At 40.0% G+C, this 26320-nt stretch overlaps 1 protein-coding gene and 1 non-coding gene across 4 annotated transcripts in view; both read right to left on the minus strand.

Annotated features, from left to right (window-relative positions):
• Positions 1-2358: 2358 nt before the first annotated feature.
• Positions 2359-26320, minus strand: part of DYNC1LI2 (dynein cytoplasmic 1 light intermediate chain 2) — a 30654-nt gene continuing 6692 nt past the window's right edge. For 2 of the 3 annotated variants that reach the window (XM_065416457.1, XM_065416456.1), the window contains 10 exons: positions 24267-24497; positions 14517-14686; positions 12992-13085; positions 12235-12370; positions 11192-11303; positions 8879-8938; positions 7659-7700; positions 6998-7115; positions 4409-4525; positions 2359-2462 (listed from right to left, as the gene is read on the minus strand). In XM_065416457.1, the coding sequence (XP_065272529.1) occupies positions 2359-2462; positions 4409-4525; positions 6998-7115; positions 7659-7700; positions 8879-8938; positions 11192-11303; positions 12235-12370; positions 12992-13085; positions 14517-14686; positions 24267-24497 (1184 nt within the window). The remainder of the gene's footprint in view (positions 2463-4408; positions 4526-6997; positions 7116-7658; positions 7701-8878; positions 8939-11191; positions 11304-12234; positions 12371-12991; positions 13086-14516; positions 14687-24266; positions 24498-26320) is intronic. The other variant, XM_065416458.1, reaches the window with a different exon arrangement.
• Positions 14243-14406, minus strand: LOC135889079 (U1 spliceosomal RNA). The gene has a single exon (XR_010561920.1). It is a non-coding gene; the product is annotated as a U1 spliceosomal RNA (small nuclear RNA).

The following is a 26320-nucleotide window of genomic DNA, read 5'->3' on the forward strand; positions in this document are numbered from 1 at the left end:
TTTGGCCTTTGGTTCCAATGCTTGAAAACACCAGGAAAACAACTGTGCAGCTCTCCAAAGTTTCTAGACTTTGGCAAACAGTGGACACTACATTACTTACAACTTTCTTCCAATAAACTAGGAGCATTGACTTGCAATGAAGAACTGGAAATCAAACTTCTGTTTTGTCAGAAGCATCTCTTTACACAAGTGACAAATTGTATAATACGTTACTGGCTTTTGCTCAGTTTTAGTAGATCTAACCAATGATACTTAAATTGTAACTTTTAGCCATATTGATACAGAAAGTGCTTATCAGTTCAAATGACAAAACATTAATACAAATATGCAGTTTTGCACAGGTTTCATTACAACTGTATACCATTAGAAACGCATGCTTTTTCAATTTACGTGTCTTGCTTTTGATGTTTTATTCCCCAATCTCAATATCACAAGGACAGTATGCAATTCTTTCTTCTGGTGTGGTAACAGGATATTTTTTTTAACTTCATCTTGTCACTGGCACCTGTTACACCAGGCAGAACAACCACACAACCTATCTGCTGTCCACAGCCTCTCAGTTTTCAACCATTTAGACAAATGTGTAACTCAAGGTCATAACATTAAAAAAAGTAAAAAAAAATGGAAAAAATATAATATATTTTCAAGAATAAAACTGGCACAAGTAACATGCTTTTATGTTAATGTTTGTCAAAGAGGCAAGTAAATACTCTTAGCTTTCTAGATAATGTTTAGACAGACATACAAAACAGGAAAAAGCCAGCCTCTTGATTTAACATAGGATTTGAAGTTATGTCCAGGACTGTGTTAATGGTCAATCTAATTCTGTATATTTAAGTAATGATATATATTAGGGAAGCTATATCCAGACATCAGATTTAGTACAACAAACAAGTTCATATCAATAAAAAGTAAACTCTGTATAATTCAAATTGTGGTTTTTTTCCCTTCAAAGCACAGAATATGCTTGATACAGTTCATTTATGGTAGTGTTTATGTGTAAAACAAATATACCGTGATAAAATCAAAGTGCCATTTCAGTAACTGAAGAAGTGTTTTACGGAACATTGGTTTGACGTGACCAAGGACACTACTCCATATAGCAACAGGGGACAACTGCAACTTTCCATATGAAAATGCTACATTTAGGGAAAAATACAAACTGAACAGTCACTGGTTCTATATTCTTCAGTGTACATATTCATACTCTTCAATTTATTGTTCGAATTGGAGAGTCTGCTGCAGATTGCAGCCTACATGGCTGGAACAAGAACCTTGAAAGTCTATAAAAACTTCCATAGGTAGAAGGCAGGAATCAGTCTGAGCTTGGTAGCCATTGTTTAATTACAAACAAGAAGTATTTGAGTATTCTGTAGCACATTTCATTATGGGAAAATGATATGTCACCCATCACTCTTAGGTTAGCCTCTTGGCATTTAAAAAAACAAGGCAGGAGCAATCAGAAAACAGGATTTGAAATTAAATACAATTGTTAAAACTACTGATTTTAAAATAAAACCAAACAGTGACTGTTTGTACTACAGTGCACAATAAGTTCAAGCACCTTCTAAAGACATCACACTTTGTGCCAGGCACTTGGATCTAAGCAAGTTGTAGTTTCTCCCTGTGTTAGCTATACCAAAAAGGGCATCCCCCCATTTTATACACCTTTTGTTAAAGTAAAGATGCAATTTATAACAAGAATAATTCCCATGATGCTTAGTGTTTGGCTTGGAAATTCTCTAATTTTAAGAAGTCTTTTTAAACAGTGATTATTTGCCCTATGTTGACCACAGGATTTAGTAACTGTGTTCCCTCTCCAGTCCAGTCAGCATTCTTTATTCCTACTGAGCCAAATCTCACGTCCCCCTACTAGTGCTGCATTTCCTACCTGGATTTCTCTCTCCTCCATCTAATTAATGCTGTGCTGTATCACCACCTTTCCAAGTACACCAATGTGTTTGCTAACATACAAATGGCCAATTCCAGTAACTCTGAAAAGGGATTTCATGTCTTTCTTGCTTTGTGTGCAGTCAGTAGTAGTATTGCAAAAGGTATTCTGCATTTTGCTTCTCTGTGCTCTTCATAACAAGAAATTCAGCTGCTGATGTACCTGCTTATCTCCAAAATCAAGAGAATTGCCCTATATAAACTTTAAATGGTTATCTTATACAGAGGGATTTTATATGCAAACTTCCTGAATGTGCACTTTATACTGGGACAAGCCAATGAAGTTTTAAGTTCATTTCCCCTGCCCCAAGAAAACTTATAGCATCTGCCATAGCAGAAAAATCCTGGTCTTATCAGATCAATATACATAGTTATTTGGTCATTTACATATACAGTTTTTAAGCGCTATCAAGCTTCATTCTCTGTTGGAGAGTTTGCTGTTACCATGGAATCGGGCTTGCGAGTCATTCTATCCAGTTCTTCTTGAACATTTGTCAAAACAGTCTTTTGCCCTAAAGAGAAAGGACAAATAGTAAGTAATACAGTTGCAATGCATTGTTTGAAATATCAGCAGCACAAATATTTATAATAATTGTTTCTGTTGGTATTTTATTTAACTTCTCATTATTTCATCCATCTTCATAGGGCCTGATCCAATTATCAATTGATGAGTATAGAAAGACTCCTAATAACTTCACTGAGAAATAGATTAGGCCTTAAAATAAAAGTGAGACTGCTGTATAATTCAGCTTTTAAATATGCATGATGGATGTACATTGTTATGACAACTGAAATTTTAACAGCAATCATGTTAAGATATTTCCTCCAAAAAACTAATAAGTAAACAATTCTTCCATCATTAGGATGATCATAGTATGTCAGTCATATCGAAGAGTATTTTATATGGAAATCTTTAAGTATTTAATAAGTTGCACAAGGAAAAAAAATCATGATATCTGTGGCACTTGCTATAAAGTGTTGTTACTTTGGTTTTAATCACACTCATTGTTTCCTTCATTATTAACTGTATTGATCTCTCTCAGGAATCAAAAGTTTAATTCATATTGTGAAATTTGTGCCCTTCAAAGAAAAATGGGAAAAATGCAGATTCTTTAATACCGCATGAAGTGTTAGAATTTAAATGTGTTGCATTCATTAATTAAAATCAACAGATACTTCAGAGTAGGTGTACAAATGGGAGATTTTACCCTTCTGATTTTTATACATTAGGATTAGTATTCAGTTCAGTTATAGACAGATAACTAGCAATTTGTAGTTAGTTTTGTTTTCTTCTCTCTTTATGCTTAATATATGAATTTATATTCATTTGTTAGACTGTTTGTATCCTGGTTTATCACTGTCTGAATATGGACTTGTATATCATATATAATATTTTTTTCAAGTTAAACTACGCAAATGCTAAGGTATAAATGCAAGGTTTTGAGACAGGCACTCAAAATAAAAAATAGATTAATTATATAAATAACTATGTACAGCTTCCTCCAATAGTCTTTTTCATAGCCAAAGAATTTAACAAGCATCTGTTTTCCAGCTCAGAGATGTGTGTGAAATATTAGGTGATTTTTTTCCCAGGGTACATGCTGAAAACATTAAGTGGCAAGGTATGACTGCTCAGAGATTTAAGCGCTTTTTCCAAAGGCATGACCAAGTTAAAAACAGCTATCTTTAATTTTTGCAAAGGGCTAAAATACAAACTCAAGTTGCAGAGTAGCAGCCGTGTTAGTCTGTATCCACAAAAAGAACAGGAGTACTTGTGGCACCTTAGAGACTAACAAATTTATTTGAGCATAAGCTTTCGTGGGCTACAGCCCACTTCTTCGGAGATGGATTTCCACTCCATACGGCTAAATGCAGTGCCTTGCATAATGACAGGTTTCAGAGTAGCATCCTACTCTGAAACCATATCCTACATATATATGATTGAGTCTTTGATCAAAGCTGACAATTGCTTTTGATGATACTTTAATTAAACACTTATTACTGCAGCTTTAAGACATTCCTTCATATTAGTTGCTACGTATTAATTTAAACTTGAATGCCAGAGAGATTTTAGGGATTTGATTGGAAACAGCAGCCTAAAACAAATAAGCTAAATTTCTTCCTCTCAGGTAAGTAGTAGCGAAGTGCCACATAGATAGAATTCAGAAATAAAGTTTAAATTACAAGGTAGATTAATACCTTCCGAATACAATCAAGGCTCAGTGCTGTTTATTTCCCAGCAGTGCAACTTCATTAAAAGAGTCAAGCTATAGAAAGTTTAATAGCAACCCCAAAGTCTGCAAAACTGTAAGAAGAGACTTTTTATCCTGGCTCCATATCATATCCCTCAAGTTCTGTTATTTGACTGATCAGCTTAAATGATAAGCACGTTGATTTAAATGTGGTCCAAGTAAAACATTAAAAATATGCAAAACATCCTGCAACAGATTTTCAATACCTGATTTTTTGGCTGTGGTCTGCACTCCTCCAGCTCCAGGACTCCCAGGAGGGCCAGTCTTTTTACTCAACAGACTGTTAAAGAAGCTAGCCAACACACCTTCACTTGCAGCATTGTCTAATTAAAAAACAAATAATCAATAATAACTTATTACTTTTTGGAAATCATAAATTCTAAAACATATGTATACCTACATTTCTCTAAGTGTTAGGAAAAAAATATGTTACACACACACTAGCCAAAAGAGAAAAATCTCAAGTATGGGACAGACTCTCTCACTTATCCAGCCCCTATTTGCTGCTAGTTCCTCCTTTACCACCCTCCACACATTTGCACTCTGGCACAGGAGGCATGTAGGGACAGCGCTGTAGCATAAATTGCCAAGGAGGATTCTGGGATGCACGAGCTCCTGAAGTAGCCCAGAATCCCAAGATGTAAGGGTGGCTTAAGGCACCTTGTTTCTCCCTGACTGTGCCCTCTGTGCTGAGCCTCTTAAAGGTGCAGCAAAGAATTTCAACCTAAATCTATGCGCTTCAGCTTTTCCTTGTCTAGATGGGAAATGTAAGTCTCATGGACTAGATGGTTTTGAATGCAAAGCTGTATATATTGCAGATGTGCCTTGAAATCTTCAGCTAGCTAGTGTCAAATTAATATTAATGCTATAAATGGAGTATTGAAAATTAAGACTGAACTGCTCAGTTTTCATTCACACCCCCCCCCCTATATATTTGGATTTAAATAGGCAAACAAACAAGCTCACCAATGTTACTAGGCTCTTGAGTATTCAAAGTAGCAAAAAGCACTACTGTTACAACAGTAAGTAAAAATTGCAAGTCAGATATCTAGACCAAAAATATAACTAATAAAGGCTAATATAGCCAGAGTTATATGAAATCAACTTCCCCCATGTAGTATGCAGGACAAAAAATATGAAGATATAGTGTGAACGTGTAAGCCTAATAATATGTGTTAAGCATGTTAAAGCTACACTATCACCAGGGTTTCACTCAATCAGCCTAACACATCTTGGCGGCTCCACAGCCTTGTCTTCACTAGGCTTTTAGAATGCATTAGCCAATATGTGCCAACACCGCTCCTTTATATCCTAGTCTAGACAAAGCCTAAACCAGCTTTAATTCATACCTTTTGTTATTTCAGTGCAAGTGAGTGCATGGACACTTGTTTTGTAATAAACGTGTCCTATTTTAATTATGCTTAAGTTGGTAAAAATTGACAAATTAAATCAAAATAGGACATATCGCAAAATAAGAGTGTCTACACACAGATCTGCACTGAAACTACAACATGTATGAATTAAAACCAATTTAATTGTAATGGTGAACATTTGTGTTTAGACAAAGCTTTAGTTTGTTATGAATTCACCTTCTGCATTTGAAAGCTTCTCCGTGTACTTTGGCCAAATCCTACAAATCTTGCATACAAACTTTTATCCTGGCTACTCTTTTCATTTTTTAGTTATAACATTTAATTGAGAGTCCTTAAAGCTCAAACAAATTTAAATAAGTAGTAGCTTCAATGTTTCTCTGATCTGTTTTATTTATTAAATGTTTAGGAAGCGTTTCCCTTATCTCTTCAGTATGCTCTGCCCTACATAACCTGGGCTTTGCTTCTCTGAGTTAACTGCTATTCTCAGTTTGGCTACATGCTTTCAGGACTTGGATGCAACAAGATATTGTGTGGGGACAACTCTGCTTCCTCCTTCACCTGTTGTGGTTGCTGGCAGAAAAGTTTCCTGAGTACATTTAAGACCTAAAGGGGTTGAATACACATGGCTCAACATATAGCTACTCTGAATGAGAATCCAGGAGCCAGACATATAGCAGTGGGTGTGACATGGCAGTAGATCAATACGCTATTCTGACAAGAGCAGTCTACATGGTCAAGTGTATGAGAATGGCATTGAGGAATGCCCCCTTCCCTATCTCTCCCACATGTGCATTGAGGGGGGGAGGGAGAGGAGTCAGCCCTGGGGACCCCAGTGGGGTAGGAAAAATGGAGTTCCGTCTTCCTAGGAATATTTTTAAGTACTAAACTCTGCAGCTCTATGGAAACTAGGGTCTAGTACAGGAGTGGGTGGGTGGGTGGGTGAAGTTCTGTGGCATGAGACGTCCAAGAGGTCAGACTAAATGATCATGATGGTCCCTTTTGGCTTTAATGTCTATGAGAATCTGGGAAAAGAGAAGGTAAATTCTGGGTCCCAGAAGGAACAGCTGAGACAGAAAACATGAAACTAGATGTAGGATCAAATGGCTGGGGGGCGGGGGGGGGTCACAAACCAGTTGGCTGAAACAGGCACGTTACACTGTTTTAGGTAACTGTTAAACACCAATGTATTTGAACTTTGACCAGCTAGACAACAGTGCAGTGCTACTTGAAGCAATGAGTGTCTCAGAAGACAATTTGGAATACAAAGGATTTGACATCTTCGTGTGAGTTGCACGAAGCATAAAGTATCAGTGAGTCAATCTCAAAACCAATGTACACAGGTTTATCAGGAAATAACACATTTTTCCCTTTTTAAAGGGAAACAAAAAATGCCTGGTAAAATACCAAAGTTGTAATGCATACTTTTAATATTTGGATCTGGTTTCTTAACTGATGTTATTGGTGAGGCACTGGGTACGTTGACAGGACCAGCTCTGCCTTGGGTTCTTGGGGATCCTGCAGGTCCTCTTGCAGGAGATTCCTTAGATAAAAACAGTCCAAATCCAAGTAAGTGAATTAACAGATTAATTTATAACCATCTATAAATACTGCACTACATACAAAGCTCCTACTTTTACCTTTTTTGATATTGTGATGTATATACACTTTTACCCTGAAAAATGATCAACTACAAGAGCCAATCTTGGGAGAGTGCCTCTGCATGAATATACACGATAATTACCACAGCACATTCTAAATTCAACTCATCCCCAATTTCCAGATTATTTAATGCCATGTTTCCACAATTATTTGTTAAAACCATTCTGTCACATGACATCTGAATACCTACAGACACTTTACAATTTCCGTGGCACTGGAAGATTTTTTTATTAGGTCATGATTGCATTTATGAACTGCACGCTATGCCCCACACAGATTAGAACCATGCACTATGAAGGAGGGCTCATTTTTGGTTGTTCAGAGAAGGCGCTCTAGTCTGTACCTTGTTTACAGACCAATGAATAGCTTCCTAGTCTAGGAAAAGCCACCCCCATTTCTTGAGAGGCTACTAGTGTATACTTACTGATGCTCTTGTAGGCGTGGCTGGCTGCTTGGCAAGTAAAGACTGCAAAGACAGTACAGTGATTTGTAAATATACCTCAGCAAAACTACACACTTTTCAAAATAAAAGCAGGGAAGCAGACTTTGGTTAAATTAACATATGGTCATTCTGTAACAACATTTAGATACATTTCCAAATTTTACCAATAGAGGGCACTACAATTAAAAGAACTAAGTACTGTGTGTTCAATACACAAGAGCTTCCTTATACACTTTCACTAAAGCATCTCAATCCTAACCTAGAACATTCCTTAGAGCTCAATTTAGAGCCTCTCAAGCACGTCCACTCAAACGCATACAACTGTAAGGCACTGGTATGTTCTCATTTCTTTACTGTATATATTTATTACTTAATACACAGCATGTCTGGAAGCTGGCTTTATTCACGCCTAACACCTTGAAAGCTCATGCCAAAGTGTTTGCTTGTATATTAAAACCTCTGATGAATGAGACATTTTAATTGGGAGGTTGGCTACTGCATTATTATTGATGTACAAAACAATTTCACCTCATTTTTAGGGTTTACATATCTGTCTAGCAAATTTCAAACATTCTGCTATTACTTCTGCTACTATGTTAATACCATTTATTTTTCTTCTCCGCTGTATAAATTAGTATTCATTTGTACCTGTCTGGTATTTTCCCATCAAATGGGAAAATATGCTAATGTAATCCCAGCATGTCACAGCCATTCACAGCCAAGCTTCTTAAGGTACACCTAATATTTTCAGTTATGGTAAACATCCAAAAAGGCCATAGGATTCCATTTTAGAAGAACCAGGCACACATTTTCCAACTTGCTTGCCCAAAATTAGGCAACCATATCATACTTCAGCACCAAAAAGTGGCCTTATTTTTCAAGAGTGCTGAGTATCCCCAGCTCCTCCTTGCTTCTCAAAGGCACTCACCCTCAACTAACAGGTATTCCAAGTTTCAAAACGGTGGCCAGACTTTCTATTCATATGCAGGGAAGTAAAATAAAAATGGACATTTCTTAAGCACTCAAAGTTTTATGATTTCATTTTAATCTGCAAAATAGAATAATGGATACCCACTCAAAAATGAAATATTAAAAACAATGTACCTTGCCCTAAACTTCATATAACGCTGAAAAGTTCAAAGTGAAGCATTGTTTATTTAAGTAATCTTTCATTTCAAATAGTTTCATTTTCACATTCTTACCTGCTGCTTCATAAGAAACACTTGCTCATCTTCTGCTGCCAACTCTTTCTCATGGACTAACTGTTGAACAATGCATTTCTCTTTAGAAACAAAGTGGTCACCCAAACTATTACAATTACAGCAGCATATAAAAACAAAAGCCTAACTTCAACCCCTTTCCACTTCTTACATCCATTCCATGACTTGTGGCTTATTTCAGGTGCAGAATTACTACTAACTGGGCAGTAAGTTTGCTATGTCCTTCTGTCTGGCTTTCAAAAGGAGGGACACTTTTGCAGCAGTTACCCTTTAGGAAATGCAGGACCAAGATTATAGCTTTTTTTTTTTTAAACAGTTAACAAGTGTAAAATAACAGTGACAGGATTTAATATTGATCCCATGTAAACTTTAAGACCAAACATGTATATGCATCCCTAATCCATGCTTTTGCTGGTTAAATAGGCACAGCTGTAGAAATATTTTAAGTGGTTTTGTCCTTTCAAGAAAGGAGAGTATAGAACTAGCTCACTGCTGTATTTACATGCAAATATTTGATCTTCCATCAAATACCATCAGCTTTTTAATATCTGAAGCAAACTATTTCATGCATATACCTAAACAGTGTAGCCAATTAGCGGCTTCACTGCTGAGCATCCCACCAGCACCTATGGTGCAGATGCATTTCACTAGAGTCCTGATGGGCAGTTGAACCCATCAGAACTGAACAGTCACTTGCCGAGTACATTAGACCACAATAAAGACATGCTGCTTTTATATTTTTAATAGATATCTCTACCACTTTAAGCAGCAATGAAACTACTTCCAGTAAAAGCTTTGGGTTCAGAATGACTGGCCTGGCATAGTTACAAAACAATATTTTCTGAGGACAATTCCCTGGATAATATGAGGAACTGGCAGGGGGCTGGATACATATTTGATAAATAATATTCATATTAAAATTTACTAAAACCAGCAAAGGTTTGATGTTCAAAGAGGATGGTTGCCTGAACTTTGGAGGGCTGCCTCTCCCATCACTCCAACAACAGAGCAATAGATGCCCCCACCTAAAAAAAAGAGTTGCCAGTGGTGTGCTATATCTTTAGCATCTTTAAGGGAAAACACTAGGCCCATTCCCCTCTCCTCCTTCCTCCCCGCAAGTGTCTTCAAATGTCCCCACTCTTCTTTTCTTTTCTTAGATGGGACTGCAAACACGCAAGACAGGAGGTAAAAAACCCTGGGGAGTTGTCAAATATGGACTGAAATAGCATTTAAGGGTTTTACATATTACTTACCCTACTCCAGCCCCATTAGAAAAGAATGCATTCTTCCTCTATCTGTAATAAGTTACCTGACCATGGTCCAGACAATTAGCAGTCTACAGAATATTTATTTGTACTCCTAGTTTGTGCTCCACATCTACTCTACAAAGAGAATTTTGTAGTACAGAATATATTTTGGTGATAATTTAAAACAAGTAAGAGAATAAATAGGGGCCCTTCTGTAGGACTCAAATTACGGACTCAATGTGATTTTTGCATGCGCATATCATCTGAAGTTAGAATTTTAGGTAAAATTAATATTTTGGGGGCTGCAATTAATGTTAGTGTTAAAAAGTGTTGAAAAGTAACATGACACTAATGAAAAATACCTAGACCATCTCCCACATGACCCCACCCCTTACCCGGAACCTCCTCACATGACCCCTCCCCGTGTAACCCCTACCTGCTCCTAGCCTGGGACCCCCCCACTGTCCCCATCCCATCCCTTCCCACCTTACCTGGGGCGGACCAGGGGAGGATGTCTCTGGCCTGGCCGCAGCCTGCTCTGGCAGGCCGGGCTGGGCGGCTGCAGCCTGCCAGCCCCAAAGCTGCAGCTGCTTCGGAGGCTGGGGGGAGAGCAGCGTGGCCAGAAGAGGAGAGACTCTGGCCCTGCCTCTTCCCTTCTGGCTCTGCTGCCTCTCCTTGCCCCCTCTGTTGCGGGGGGGGAAGGGAGGGGACTGTGTCCCACCTTACCTGTTCATAAGCCAACCCCCTACTCTGATGCTTCCCTTTTTTACTAAAAAAATTTGGCTTATGAACAAGTATATACGGTAATTTTTTTGAGTTAATCGCGTGAGTTAACTGCGATTAATCGACAGCCCTATTAAGAACCTCTGCCCTAGACCACTGGAGAATGTATGCACCTACTTCAAAAGTGGTTTAACATTTAAAAGAAAAGCATATTACTTTACAAGCTGAAGTTCTATATTATTAATAGTCAATATCAACCATTCAATTATAGTGAAGTGATTTGTAGTTTCTTTACACTGAACTTCAAAAATTAACTCTTTTGTACCTTTCTTACTGGAGGTTTTACAATGAAGTCTTCATATGCATCTTCTGGTTTCACCGTTGTGAAGTTTTCATGTAAAATAGCAATTTTCTTTTCATTGTCCCAACCAGCAGGTCTATAGGGAAAAAAAGTTTTAGGGCACGGTTTGTTTTATTAAACTCAAAAGATTGTTGGCACAGCACATGCACATTTAAGTAAGTAATCGTATTACCATACTACTGTACTTCCTCTGTAACAGTTTTATCATGTCATTAAGAGGTCATTGCACAGTCCTCACTCTGAAAACAGGCTATGCTTACCAAGATGTTGAGATGGCATTATCATTCTGGGTAAATAGACCTATAGCCACTATGCTTTTTTAAGCTAATGTGGAACACAAGAATGTCAGATTATAATAAACCTAGGCACTGAGCACTAAAACAATGCAAGTACAATTTTTTTTCTTTTCTTAAAACCCAGAAAGTGCCTGCTGGAGAACCAGTCTAAATGATGTTTCCAACTTCCTTCCAGCATGCTGAATGTGGCTATTAGATATCAGATTCTTTGCAAATTTACTTCATTCCAATAAGTTATAGTATGAAATGCTCCTACAATTAAACAACCCTTTCAATTAATTATCTTTAGCCCTGTTTACGTATGGAAAGTACATTTAAGTAAATGATGCAAATTATTCCTTTTTTGTGAAATATGGTTTTGGAAGGCAGACTTCTAACCAGATATGGAAGTATTTCACAGAACGAGACAATTATATTGGGGGGGGGGGGGGGGCGGGTGGTGCAAGAGAGAGAGAGCGCTATTATGGAGCTAATGATGAATTGTTTATGTGGAAAGAATTTTTCATTCTACTTTAACAAATTTAAATTCCACACATTAGAACAGAATATTTCACATCCAAGTGGCGATTTTATTTTCTGTTGAAGAATTAAATGCACTAAAGTTTGGGGTGTACAAGTTTCACTTGTTCATAAGGAAATACAACATTTCAGTGATAAGGGGATCAGACAGAAACAAAAAGTTTGAAAAATATATTTCTTACATCAACTTACATAAAGACTGCATCCTTTTCTACCACTAAGGCAGGTGTGGTAAAGTGAAAACCATATGTTTTATGTACAATGTACTTATACAGCAAGTCAAGGTTCTTTTCTTCCTTAACTGATGTATAAATCAAGGCAGCTCCATCTAATTACTTCATTTAAGGAAAACTATAAATTACAGTACTTAAACATTAAATTAAACTGAAATAATATTTGAAGTTTTCTATTGAGAAATAGCCAAAATTTTCAGAGTAGGGTGCTTAAAGTTAGGCACCTACTGGCTCAATTTTTAGAGGTCAATGGAAACTATAGGTGTTCAGCACCTTTGGGAGGGAGGGAAAAAGAGGATGAGAATCATGTCACTTAGGAAACAGATTCAGCTTTTAAAATGTTGACCAATATAGACACCAGAAAGCTGTTTTAAAAAAGTCACAGGGTGCAAGTTTAGTATGGAAATCCACGTTCTGGGAGAAAGAGTAATGTGATGCATCTCAAAACTGAAGTCCCTTGCCAAGGAATGTAACAGACCCTAGATCAAATGTATGGCTTCAGATTAAAAAAAAAACAAAAAAAAACTTGACAAACGTCTTAATATATTTTCATAACTACACTCCAAATACTATACATTAAGTTAGTAAATACCAGAAGTTATTTTGATATGCAGTTTCTCCTTAGGTTATTTTATTTCCCTCACACACTATAATAAAATACATTTCCTATCTTCCAGATTTTATTCTGCCACTATCCTCAGATTAGAAAAGGATACACTGTAAGCAGAATCTACGAATGTGTGACTGAATGAAGTCAAAGTGTTCTTCTCTGTAGTCATGTTCCTTCTCTAGTACACTCACTGCATCACACTGGAAAAAAAAAAAAAAAAAAAAAAAAAGCAAAGCCACTTAACACTTCCTTGCATATAACCTGCATTTTCTTCAAGCTTTTAGATATACAGTAGAATCTCAGAGTTCCGAACACCTTGGGAATGGAGGTTGTTCGTAACTCGTATCTTCAGCTTATCTGAACAAAACGTTATGGTTGTTCTTTCAAAAGTTTACAACTGAACATTAACTTAACACAGCTTTGAAATTTTACTATGCAGAAGAAAAATGCTGCCTTTAGCCCTCTTAATTTAAATGAAACAAGCACAGAAACAGTTTCCTTACCTTGTCTAATTTTTTTTTTTTTAAACTTTCCCTTTATATTTAGTAGTTTATGTTTAGCCCAGAATTGTACTGTATTTGTGTATGGGGATTTTATTTATTTATTTATTTGGTCTCAGCGCTGCCTGATTGCGTACTTCTGGTTCCAAATGAGGTGTGTGGTTGACTGGTCAGTTTGTAACTCTGGTGTTCGTAACTCTGAGGTTCTACTGTACACATCTTCCCTTGTATTAATCAGCATTCAATTCACGCTTTTTGTTGGGGAGACTGCACTAATTAACCAATGGGTAAAATGCTCACAAGGTACCAAAGACAAAAAGTGTCTAGTTAAAAGTTAAAGCCACATCAAATATCCATTCTTTATGCCAGATATTGAGTTGATGCCATAAATGTGTATTTTTGAAATGCTATTTTCATTAGGTCACTAGTTGCTAAACACCTTCTCATGTGGTAACCCAGGTAACTGTATGATGTACAAAGATAACTTAAAAAGTCAGTTGAGAAGGGTACTTTCTACATTAGAAATTCAGATCTCATCTACACTACCACCCATATACTATTTAAGGAAAGACTGAGATACTATGCAAGTGAAATCTGATGGGAAAAGAAAGCATTTATTTCAAATGCCTCAAAACACTGGGAGAAAAGTTTTTTTGATAAACATAACATCTTCTCTTTTTCAATTAAGGATGGAGAAAGTCCACGTTTTAGACCTCTAATATGTCTTTCATCCAAACTGAAAAGACAAGACTGGTCTTTCTCAATCCTTCTATGGTAAAAAGAAAAAATTAAAAATCTAACACACTTTTAAGTCTTGTTTATACAACAAAAAGGTTTTGGTTTTTTTTTTTCTTCCCCAGGGGAAAGCACGAACGCAGTCCACCACTAGCACAAATTATGCAGTCGAGTTTCCCACATTTGGGGAAATCGCAGGAATCAGCACACCTGCAGTGCAAGGGATGAGCCTCACCCTGGGAAAGCCACCTTTGTGATCATGGTATCTCCCCTGCCAGGTAAGTTTATCTACTCTAAATCCAGAACTTTCACTTTCAGCTTGCAAACATCTGCATCAAAGTATCTTCCAAAAGGAAAAGTAACTAACCTTTCTAGTAAACTCAAGTTCAAGCTCACCTTTGTACAAACCACCAGCACAGGGATCCCAAGATTGTGAGTCAGCACATTCTCTCCAAGTGGCAAAGTAATATTTTCATCTTCTTGGCCAGATGATGAAGGACCTCTTCTCTGTGGTGATCCTTGGTAGCCTTCTTCAGGTTCCACATACTCCTGGAATTCCTTTATAACTATGAAAAAAGATCTTTGTAAGGTAAGAGACGGAAATACATTTTTAAAATTTGTATTAAAGTGAAATAGTTTCAGAAAATTATATGTTTATGAGCAGCTGGGACATCTTCTCAACAACCTTTTTAAGGTAACACATGAATTGAGAACAGAATTTGAGCTTCAAGAAATTGTACAATTCCTATTGAGCCAAATAAAAAAATAAGATTTTGGAATTTGGCTATTACTAGCTTTCAGCTTTTGAATCCAAAGCACATTTCTAATTTAAATATAAGGGCCAACATTTTCAGGAGTGTTTAGTGATTCTCGGTGCTTCAATTTTTGGGTACTCAACTAGACAGACTGTGGAAGTTTGATTTTCAGAAAGTGCTCAGCACTTATCCTCTGAAAATTAGGATCCTTTAGGATGTCTCAACTTAAATCTCAACTTTTCTAAGCATCAAACCTCTTAGTAATGAATGAAAGTTTGCAACCCCAGATTTACTTAATTTTATTTCTGTATCAAGCTATCAAATAGAAGCACTTAATGACAACCCTGCTAATGTAGCACTTTGCAAAAACAAGTTAGAGTATAAGGTTTTGTGGCTGTTCACTTAAAAAAGTTGGCATATGTAACAAGGTCTCACTACTGACTGAAGTCAATGATAATATAATAATCCATCCATTACATCAGTGGTCCCCAAACTTTTTATGTTGCCCCTCCCCCACCCATAATGGAATCTGTCCAGGCCCCCTCAGGAGCCATGGTCGTGAGCAGGGCTGGGAGCCCAGCTGCAGTTGCAGCCAGGAGTGGAGTCATGGCCGGGAGCAGGGCCAGAGCAGAGCGGGGCTGTGTGGTGCTCCCTCCCCACGCCCTGTCGGGGCTGGCCCGGGCCCTGCCGCACCCCCCTGAACCTCCGTGCCCTCCTAGGGGGATGTGCCCCACAGTTGGGGACCACTGCATTATATCATCATGGTACTCCTCTGAGCATGTACGGAAGCATGGTAATATAAAGAATGTAAGGAAAAGTATTACATGAAATTCTGTACATTGGCTAATGTTTTATTAAAGGAAAGAGATATTGTTCCCCAGATTTTTAAAGCAGTGGTGCTTCCCATCTCTAGAGCAAGTAGTGCTATCACCACCAAACAGTGCACTATGCTGTTTTGGGGGATTAAAATCATGCAATATCAAATAAGCTTCCATGCCACGAAACAATCCAACAACTTGAAGTGAACTCTGAAATTATATTTATGGATAACTTGGACAATGTGAAGATACTGAGCTCTATGTTTTGTATTTGCAGGGGGAGCCAATGGAAACATAAAAATAATCATAATCGCGACCGACAGAACCCAGCTCCACACTCGTGCTCAATCTAACTGGCCATTAGATTGACTCGAGCTACAACAGACTGGTAACTATGAACATCACTGGCAGGACTATATGTGTAGGTGTGTGTGACTGAAAAGCATATGCTAACTGTTGTCTTTTCAATAAATGCTGCATATTTGCCTTCCTCTATAAAGATCCCGTGTGCTTTGTATGAGCATAACACCTGCCCCAAAGAGCTCACATAATCTAAGTATAAAACCAGAGACAACAGATGGATACAGGAACTCAGAAAGCAAGCACAAGGAAACCGAGATAATGTGAGTCAGCATGACATGCTATAGGCTTAGCATACTAGTGGACTAACCATTGTCAAATATTTTGTAGGTATCATGGCAGTGAAAAGTTTGAAGGAGGTCAATGAAGTGGCTCTGTGAATGTTTATGGGGGAGGGAGCTCCCAAGTATGAGGGGCAGCATGGAAGAAAGCACAAAGGTGCCTGTTTGAAAATTTCACAAGTGGGTGACAGAGGCTGCCATTATGGGCCCATCAGAGAAAGGAGCTGAACTTTTGATACTGAATGAGAGATGATAGGTAGGGTGGGGATAGGCAGGAAAGGCCTTGGCAGTGAAGACAAGCAGCTTATGTTTGATATAATAGAAAATGGGTAGCCAGTGGAGAGGGAAGACAAGGTTAAAACAACAGGCTAAAAGAGCGATCTTAGCAGCAGCATTCTGAATGGATACGAGTGGGGCAAGATTGCCTTTGTCAAGGCCAGAGAGAAGGATATTGTAGTAATTGAGGTCTGAGATAAGAGCCCGATGAGAGTTTTTGCTGCCTGGACAGATAGGAAAAGCCATATCTTAGACGTTACGTAGAAAGAATCTGCAAGATTTTGGCCAGGTTTACACTTGGAAGCATGGACACACCTTACATCAGCAATACTGAATCTACACTAGGTGCCATTGTCAGCATAGCTATGTAGGTCAGGGAATCACACTTCATCAAACCCCTGACCAGGACATCTGCTGCCAAAAGCACCTTGTGTGGACCTGACTTAAGACATAGGCTGGATGTGAGGATCTAAAGAGCTCTGAGTCAAAGATGATGGCCAGGTTACAAGCAGGATGGTGGTGTTGTCTACAGTGATCAAGAAAGAACCATCATAATGGGTCAGACTAATTGTCCATCTATCCCAGTAACCTGTCTTTCAACAGTGGCTGGTGCCAGATGCTTCAAAGAGAATGAACAGAACAGGGCAATTTATCAAGTGATCCATCCTCTGTCATCTAGTCTCAGCTTCTGGCAGTCAGAGGTTTAGGGAAACCCAGAGCATGAGGCTGCATCCCTGACAAGACTGGCTAATAGCTACTAATGGACCTATCCTTCATGAACTTATCTAGTCATACTTTTGGCCTTCACAACAGCCCCTGATAACGAGTTCCATGGGTTGACTGTGTGTTGTCTGAAGAAGTACTTTCTTTTTTTTTAAACCTATTAACTATTACTTTCATTGGGTGACCCCTGGTTCTTGTGTTATCTGAAGAGGTAAACAACACTTCCATAGTCACTTTCTCCACATCATTCATGATTTTATAGACCTCTATCATATCCCCTCCTTAGTCATATTTTTTCTAAAATGAATACTCCTAGTCTTTTTAATCTCCACTCATATGGAAGCTGTTCCATTCTCCAGACAGTTTTGTTGCCCTTCTCTGTACTTTTTCCAGTTCGATTTTTTTAGATGGAATGACAAGAACTGCATACAGTATTTCCAGGTGTGGGCAGACCCTGTATTTATATAGTGGCATTATGATATTTTGTGTGTTATTATCTATCCCTTTCCTAACAGTTCCTAATATTCTGTTAGTTTTTTTGGCTGCCATTACACTTTGAGCAGATGTTTTCAGAAAACTATCCATAATGATTCCAAGATCCCTTTCTTGAGTGGTAACAGCTAATTTAGATCCCATCATTTTGTATGGATAGCTGGGGTTAAATTTTCCAATGTGGATTACTTTGCATTTATCAACACTGAATTTCACCTGCCTTTGTGTTGCCCCATCACCCAGTTTTGTGAGATCCCTCTGTAACTTGTCACAGTCAGCTTTGGACCTAACTAGCTTGAGTAATTTTGTATCATCTGCAAACTTTGCCAATTCACTCTTTATCCCTTTTTCCAGATCATTTATGAACATGCTGAACAGCACTGGTCCCAGTACAGATTCTTGGGGGACACCGCTATTTACTTCTCTCCATTGTGAAAATGGACCATTTATTCCTACCCATTCTTTCCTATCTTTTAGCCCAGTGTTTCCCAAACTTGGGACGCCGCTTGTGTAGGGAAAGCCCCTGGCGGGCCGGGCCGGTTTGTTTACTTGCCGCATCTGCAGGTCTGGCCGATCGCGGCTCCCAGTGGCCGCGGTTCGCTGCTCTGGGCCAATGGGAGCTGCTGGAAGCGGCGCGGGCTTAACTAAATCTTGTTTGCTGCCACTAGTGACCAGAAAGGGGTCTGATATCTTTTCATTTCCCACTACTCTGACCATCAACCCATTATGGAAGGACCAAATGACAGAAATAAACTTTGCAGGTCATCCAAAGATGAACAAAATGTTTCCAGAGTCCCTCATGATTTACAGAATCAAAAGGTTTAGCTAAATTGACTTATCATATAAAGAGCACGGTTTTACTCCTGGCACTTTTCCTGAAGCTGATGGAGTGCAGTGATGGTTGTTCATCATAGACTAGAGAAGATGTCATGTTTGTATCTTTCCTGGGTGTCAGAGCAGCCCTATCTAGAGAGTGCTGTTTCTTCAAATGGAGAAGAGGATGGAAAAAGATCCCTAAAAATACTTGCTCCTCCCAAATCTTTTGTGCTAGCTGATTCAGGCTCATGGTGCGTAGGCTAAGGGGCTATTTAATTGCAGTGCAGACATTAAGGTTCAGGCTGGAGTCCGGGCTCTATGACACTGCAAGGTCTGAGCCTGAACATCTACACCGCCCCCTAGCCCAAGCCCCACAAGCCAAAGTCAGCTGGCATGGGCCAGGCACAGGTTTTTAATTGCGGCATAGACATACCCTCAGAATGCCATACCTAACTGGTCATCCAGCTTTTCTGAAATCTAAATATAATGAAGACCCAAATAAATTTTGCAACTTGGAATGTTTGCATGCTCTGACAGAGATGACAGAACTGAATGTAGAACTGCAACACTCAGAGTATTGGCACGGTACAATATGGATATTGAAGCACTCAGTGAGACAAGACTTGCTGGTGAGTTGCAGCCAGAAGAAGAAGGTGTATCTTTTATTGGACTCGCATATCTGAGGATAAATGCAGATGCTTTGGTGTGGGGTTTGCCACTTGCTTTTTGATTGCTTGCAAACTTGATGCCCTGCCAAATGGTGTCAACGACAGACCCATGCTTCTCCACACTGGCCTTTGTGAAAACTCATTATGCTTTATCATCAACACATGCACTGAAAATGATTAATCCAGATGAGGATAAGGACTTCTATCAAACCCCTGATAGCATCATCACATCAGTCCCATGTAATAAGCTGACCACTTTAGGTGATTTCCATGCCAGGGTTGGTTGTGACTGCATCCTGGGGCGACGTGATAGGTTGTCATGTCTTGGTAACAAGAACTCTAATGGTACATTTGGAAAGTAGTAACAAGCCAAGTACAACCTAGTCATCACTAGTGTTTCAACAGGCCAACAAATATAAGACGACCTGGACGCGCCTTCATTCAAAATAGTTACGTTATTCTATGGCAAAGAGAGCTCCATGATGTCCCCATATCAATATTTCAAGCCTTGAAAACTATGACACTTAATTCCAACAAAAACTCATGGAAGCATTCCCCTCAGTGACAGAAGCCTCAGTGGATGTAGGGCTAGCCTGGAAACATTTTTGGGACTTGACATATAATATGGCTGCTGAAGTTCTTTGCTTTGTTTAAAGGGAACCATCAGGACTACTTTGATGAGAATGACCTTGAAATATGCCAATTCTTGATTGGACCGCATGCTACCCAACGAGCCTACGTAGTGGACAAGTTTCAGTAGCTATGAAGGCTGCAAATCACTGAGCAAAAGAGATGGTTCAGACCGACTTCAGCAAATGGAAATCCGGTGGTGGAGTGTGGCAGGGTACTGGCTGAGAAGCCTTTAATCAGCTCCTGCCACTCCAGCCCCAATCAAGGATGGGTGAGTAGCCCCGTGCCTGCGTGGTAACTGGCCGCACCTGCCAGTCTTATTAGCCCAGAACTATAAAGGCTGTGAGAAAGCCAGAGAAGGGGGGAAGAGGGAAAGAGAAAGATCAGGCACAGAAGGAAGTGGGAGCCTCCTAGTCTGTTGCTGGCCAGGCCTGTTGTAGGCAAAGTAGCTGTGAAGCCTGTATATAGTTGGGAACTGGTGGTGGGAAACTTTCTGAGAATAAAAAGCTCGGGCGTTGCACCAGACTGAAGTGTCCCTGACTCACTGTAGAGGGAGGCCCAGGGGACGAATACCCAGTGAAGGTGGTGCAGTGTGAACCCTGTTACATGGCATTACAACTGGCAGCAGACTGCAAAGACAGCAAAAAGCCTTTTTGCTGTATATCAGTGGTTGTCAACCAGGGATCCGTGAGCCCTTTCAAGGGGTCTCTGGGGCCCCACAGCTGAAGTCCTGATCCCCAGCACCTCCAATGGGGCTGAAGCCGGGAGACGCAGGGCTGAAGTCTCGATCCCTAGTGCCCCCCACAGGGCTGAAGCCAGGAAGAAAAGGGCTGAAGCTCTGATCCTCAGCACCCCCTCGCGGGGCTGAAGCTGGGAGGCGTGGGTCTGAAGCTCGGATCCCCAGCACCTCCCCCCCCCCCGCGGGGCTGAAGCCCCATCCCCGACATCCACCACGGTGCTGAAGCTGGGAGGCATGGGGCTGAAGCCCTGATTCCCGGCGCACCCCGTGGGGCTGAAGCCTGGAGCCCACAGCCCTGGTGCTCCCTGTGAGCCAGAAGCCCTGAGCCCATGGGCAGAGTTGGGGACATGGAGGGCATTTCCCCCCCCCCCCCCCAAACCTGCAGCGCAAGATCACGGCAGTCCGAGGGGCATCACCACACCTTCCCCCCTTCCTCTCCCAAATCTCCACTCCCCGGCCCTTGTCCAGGTCAGAGGTGGGAAGCCAGAGCCTGACATTGTGGGACAGCTGCTGCTCTGGCTGGTGCCATGGGGCAGACAGCAGCAGCGTTCCTTCCACTCCTGCTGGTGCCCCAGGTTGAAGCTGCTCCTCAGCTCCCAGCCCCCTTTGCTACCGCAGATGCAACCGGTAAGAGTCCCCCAAGGTGGGGAGACCCGGCTCCGTGGCTGGCAGACCCCTCCGGGAACAGGGACCACAGGGGAGTCTTCCCAGCATATAATACCCATCTCCCTACATCCTGAGCTATGCTCTCCCTGCACCCTAAGCTACCCCCTGCCTGAACACAGCTTCTAGTACCCCTCTCCCTACACCCATAGCGACCCCCTGGGCACACAGCCCCAGCTACCCCCTCCCTGCAAGTTGAGCTACCCCCTGTCTGCACACAGCCCCTAGCTACCTCCTCCCAGCACCCTAAGCTGTTTTCAAACTTTTTGAGCTAAGCCCCCTACTTTTGAGTTATAACTTTTGGTTGCACCCCACCACCCAACCCAGACAGGCTGGGTGGCCTACTGAGGTTAGTCAGGGGGTGGAGGTGTGGACAGTAATTTGTCGGTGGGAGATGCTCTCCTGCTGACTAAGCTACCGCCCCTCGTTGGAGGTGGTTTTATTTTGTTGGCAGGAAAGTTCTCTTTTGCTGACAAAAAGCAGCTACACTGCATATCTTACAGCGGCACTACTGTAGTGGCACAGGTGTATTGCTGTAAGGTGTGCAGTATAGACATAGCCTCAGTGTGGATTTAGGTCTGCACAGGGCATTCTAAACATGATCTTCACAGCCTGTCAGCTTCAGAAAAAGTGCATCCAAATAGCGCTTGATACAAATTGCAAGTAAAAACAATCACCTAGTAAAAAGTTAAGCTACATAATTGCTTAAATAAATATGCATGAATATAAATATCTTCCTGGTTAGCAAAAAGCAGCATCAAATTTAGTGTAAAGTCTATATTTAGTAGCAAATCAAATGTTTTAATGATTACCAACCAATGAGAATGAACTTTTCTTTAGAGGAATAAGTACAAATGCAAACATTATTAAAATTGATTATTTAAATTAAAGTTTCCTGCTTGCTGACTTAAATTATTATTAAAATCAGAGATTTAAATTGCTTTGATTTATCCACCCTCCTACCAAGACCATGAAGGTCACTAACATTTCTCCATAACAATCACCTTCTCAGAATCTGTTATAGTAAGGAGCAATACAAGCTTCTCATTCCAAGAAGCTTTGATATACAGATCCCAAAACAAGGCCACTATGATCTTTCAAGATCCTCACACTGTACACTAACAACTTTGCTTCAGCTGTATCTAGACTCAAACTGACTTACCCTTCAGTTTACAGCTCAAAGGACAGAGAATGCATCCTTGGGCTACCTCAGCAAGTCTCTTAACCTTTGTGCTCTGCTATCTCAAAGTTCTGATATGTTTCAGGGCTGCTCATTAAATAAAAATCTTGTGCTGGCACTAATTTATTTAGATGTTGGCAGGGGAGGATGACCTATGCAAGGGGTCCAGTTCTCCTGACACCTAGTTTTATAACAGAATTATACAGCAGAACCCAGTTTATTCTGATCTAATTGGGACCAGGACCAGACCGGATAATTAAAAATCCAGATAAACCAGAGAATGTGACAATGCCATTCTGCAGAACTTTCTAGCAGTCACAGGGGAGATCACCTGCTTCTGACCCTGGAGTCCTGGTTGTCCAGTTAATGGAGGGTCAGATAAACAGGGTTCTACTGTACACCCAACAATATTTTAAAAAGCACAGATTCAAACAGAAAAAATGTTTGGGGAAAAAAATTCAGTTAAACTAAAGAATCAGTTACAAAAGAGATCCTTTCCACCTTCCCTCCTCATTTCCAGGAATGTATCCTTAGCCTTCTCCAAAAACACTGCCAAGTGGCATTTAATGGAAAAGACAAGTTGTGGGTTTGAAGTGGTACAAATGAATGGATAACTTTTCTTTTGCTTTGAATGAGAGAGGTAGAACAAAATAGGCTCCCCACAATAGAGGGTACCACTATGATGGGCACATTAAAAATGCCTTTTATAGGTTTAACATTATCTCCTTAACATGGCCAGATCCATCCCCCACCTCACCACTGGCGTGCAACCTTCAGCTGGACAGCTCTGCGCTTGCAGAAATGGGGCGGCATGTAACCCCATGTACTCCCCCATGCCTCGCCTCTGTGTGTGTGTGGGCAATCCCCCACAAAACCGCACACATCGTCGCCCCCCCCCCCCCCCCCCGGCCTCCCTTTGCTTCCCTGCCGTTTTCTGCTCTTTTAGTGCTCTTTCATGTAGCAAAGATGTAGCAAACAACCCTGACCAATTACAAAATGACATTCTAGAGTGGCAAATACATTTCAAGAGTTCCTCTGAGGATATTAGCCATATGAATATACCCAGGAATGTAGTTCTTTAGAAAGTACATTACAGGGAAACCACTAGCCTCAAAACGACAGTGTGTTTTAGTGTACCCTTCCTCTCAACACCACACTTAAGATTGTGGTTGTTTATAGCCTGCAAAATCCTATTAAAGCATTCTTTCACCTAGATCATAATCCAGAGTTTGACACTGGAATATACAACCATGGATACTCAACCCTAAAGGACAGGCAAGTAGAAGAGAATTAGAGAAAGTATATATTTGTGAGTATTGTATTTATGTACACACAGCTACATACAGAACAGTGAGTAGAGAGAGAAAAGCATAAGTTTGTTCTGGTAGATTTTTTTTTAAAAAGCTTGATCATATTTAAAGTTGGCTGATTAAATACTGATTTCAATGAAAGCACGAAGGCTCAAATACAAGGCAACTTGAAATATTACATCCTTTACTCAAAGAGTGATTAACTCAACTAGTATTCTGATAGTGAATACAAGCAAAAGCTGGAGTTCTTTAAAAGCTTGATTAAAAAGTCCATTCACTTAAAATCAGTGTTGCAGTCAAAACTTCAAAGTTTACATTTAGCCATCATCTGCTTTTAAGTACTATGCATTAGGAAAGTAGTACAGCAAGACACGGTTTAAACAAACTGTCATTAAGATGCAAAAAAAATCATAAGAAAAATCATACTAGACTTACATTTTTGTTCCAGGTCTCTCATCTCTTCCGGGGGAATTTTCAGCTTATCAATGTGCTCACGTAAGACACTGGCCCATTTTTGTAGAGATTCCATAACAGTCCACGGTCTAGACATATCTGCCACAAAGACTACTAAGGTCTCTTGCAGGTTTTCTGCAGAAACAGCAAACTTCAAGAGCCCTTTATGATACAGGTCTCCATCTAGAATCCAAACATTACAGCGAGTCTGATCTGAAAAGGAAAAGGGACAATTATACCTCAAACTAACGTGCCTTTTGCTACAGCCACATTAGCCCATCAGTAAGTAGCAAACCAACATGGTATTACAGTGCCAAACTGAAGATGAGTAGAAGCTAGCTACCAGCAAGTCTAGCCTGTTCGCATTTAACATAATGAGTATGTGTACCGCCCATCCCTTAGGGAAAAAGAGCACCAACAAAGCAATTTGGCAGCGTTCCTGTAAAATGAGTTGTTGCTTTCTGTAAGAATCTTGGTTTTAACTTAGCGGCAAAGAGGTATGAACATCTGTATTCTCTTGCTTTTCCTAAGTACACATTTCATTTTTATAAAAGGATACTTTCTGCTTAGTGTGTTACAATCATTCACTTAATATATTATACAAGACAGCTGAATTTGGCATATGTATTCATACTTGGACTCCAAGTATGTCATGAGATCATTACAGTTGTGCCTATAATTAAGGCTTCACTGTGTTAGGTGCTAGTATATTTAGCCAGAATCCTGCAAAGTATTGCAAGTCTAGCATGAGAGGCTAAAATACACATTTATAATAAATTTGAAAATGCAGATATCAAAGTAATCAGTTTATGAACAAGTCCAACTGGAATTGCAATATAATTTAACCCCTACTCCACCTGTACATCTAATCTTTTATGCAAACCAATATTCTGCCAAGATCACTGAAGTATCTAATATTAGCAATCATTGGTCTCCACTCTTGTAGCAAGATGCGTTCTCACATGTTGCATACAAGTATTGTCATGAAAATTCGAACTTTCTACTGAAGATCTGTTTGTATTGTAAATTCAGTAGATATTTTAAGTCACACGCCCCCTTTTGCCCCTAATATAATCCACCTGCGCCTCCCCAGTAGTCGCAGACAGGAGCTGAGGCTGTGGGCGGGGCCAGAGCAGAGCTGGGAGTAGAGTGGCGCTCCCTCACCAACCGCTATGAGGGCTGGCTCAGGCCCCTCCGCATTCTCCCAAAACATTCCTCCACAACCCCTTAGGGGGGCATCCCCACAATTTGGTACCATTGTTCTAAGATGACTTCACAGTTTGTTTTTTAAAACTCAGTTGATGCAAGCTGCACTTTAAATACTCTAAAGTTTAGCAAATGTGACCATCCTCACATGGTTAAGACAATGAGTCACACACCTGAGACTTCATCAGGACACTTTAGAAAGATGAAGAGGATAAAAGACTGAGCACACGGAGAACATATACAGTTAAAAATATTACCACTTTTTAAACTGTGACTTTAAAAATTAAGAACTCAGGAAACAGTCAAAAGTTGATTTACTGCTTGACTTTGGTTCAGTTAAGTTATCCAAGTACCATCAACCCAGTAAATAGGTCAACGGTTATGCTTTTAATTAGATTAAAGATGTCTCGTCTCCCATCTGTGCTTCCTAGTAGTATCCACTTACTTTAAACAGTTACTCATCACAGTAACTGTGGTCCTTAGGGAGATTTGTTGCTGCATATTCCCACTTGAGAGATATGCCTCCCCCAGAACCGATCACGCTTCTGGAACTTCTAGAAAGCAGTGCCCCTTGGGGCCACAGAAGTACTCTCACAGCACTGAATGTTTGGAGCTGAAATTATAGAAAGGCCAAGCAGTCCTACTGCCTCAGTTCCTTCTGTTAAACCCCAAAGTCTTATGAGAATACAGAAGGGAAGTCGGGCTGAGTAATGTTAAGCAACCATTTTCTATGTTTTAGAAGTGTCATCTGCATTTCCAGTTGTGGAAGTCTAGCAAATAGTACAAGCTCCAGGAAGGTGTGCTGAGAATTTTTAATAAAAACATGAATT

The sequence above is a fragment of the Emys orbicularis genome, chromosome 14, assembly GCF_028017835.1.
Source record: "Emys orbicularis isolate rEmyOrb1 chromosome 14, rEmyOrb1.hap1, whole genome shotgun sequence".
NCBI lineage: Eukaryota > Metazoa > Chordata > Testudines > Emydidae > Emys > Emys orbicularis.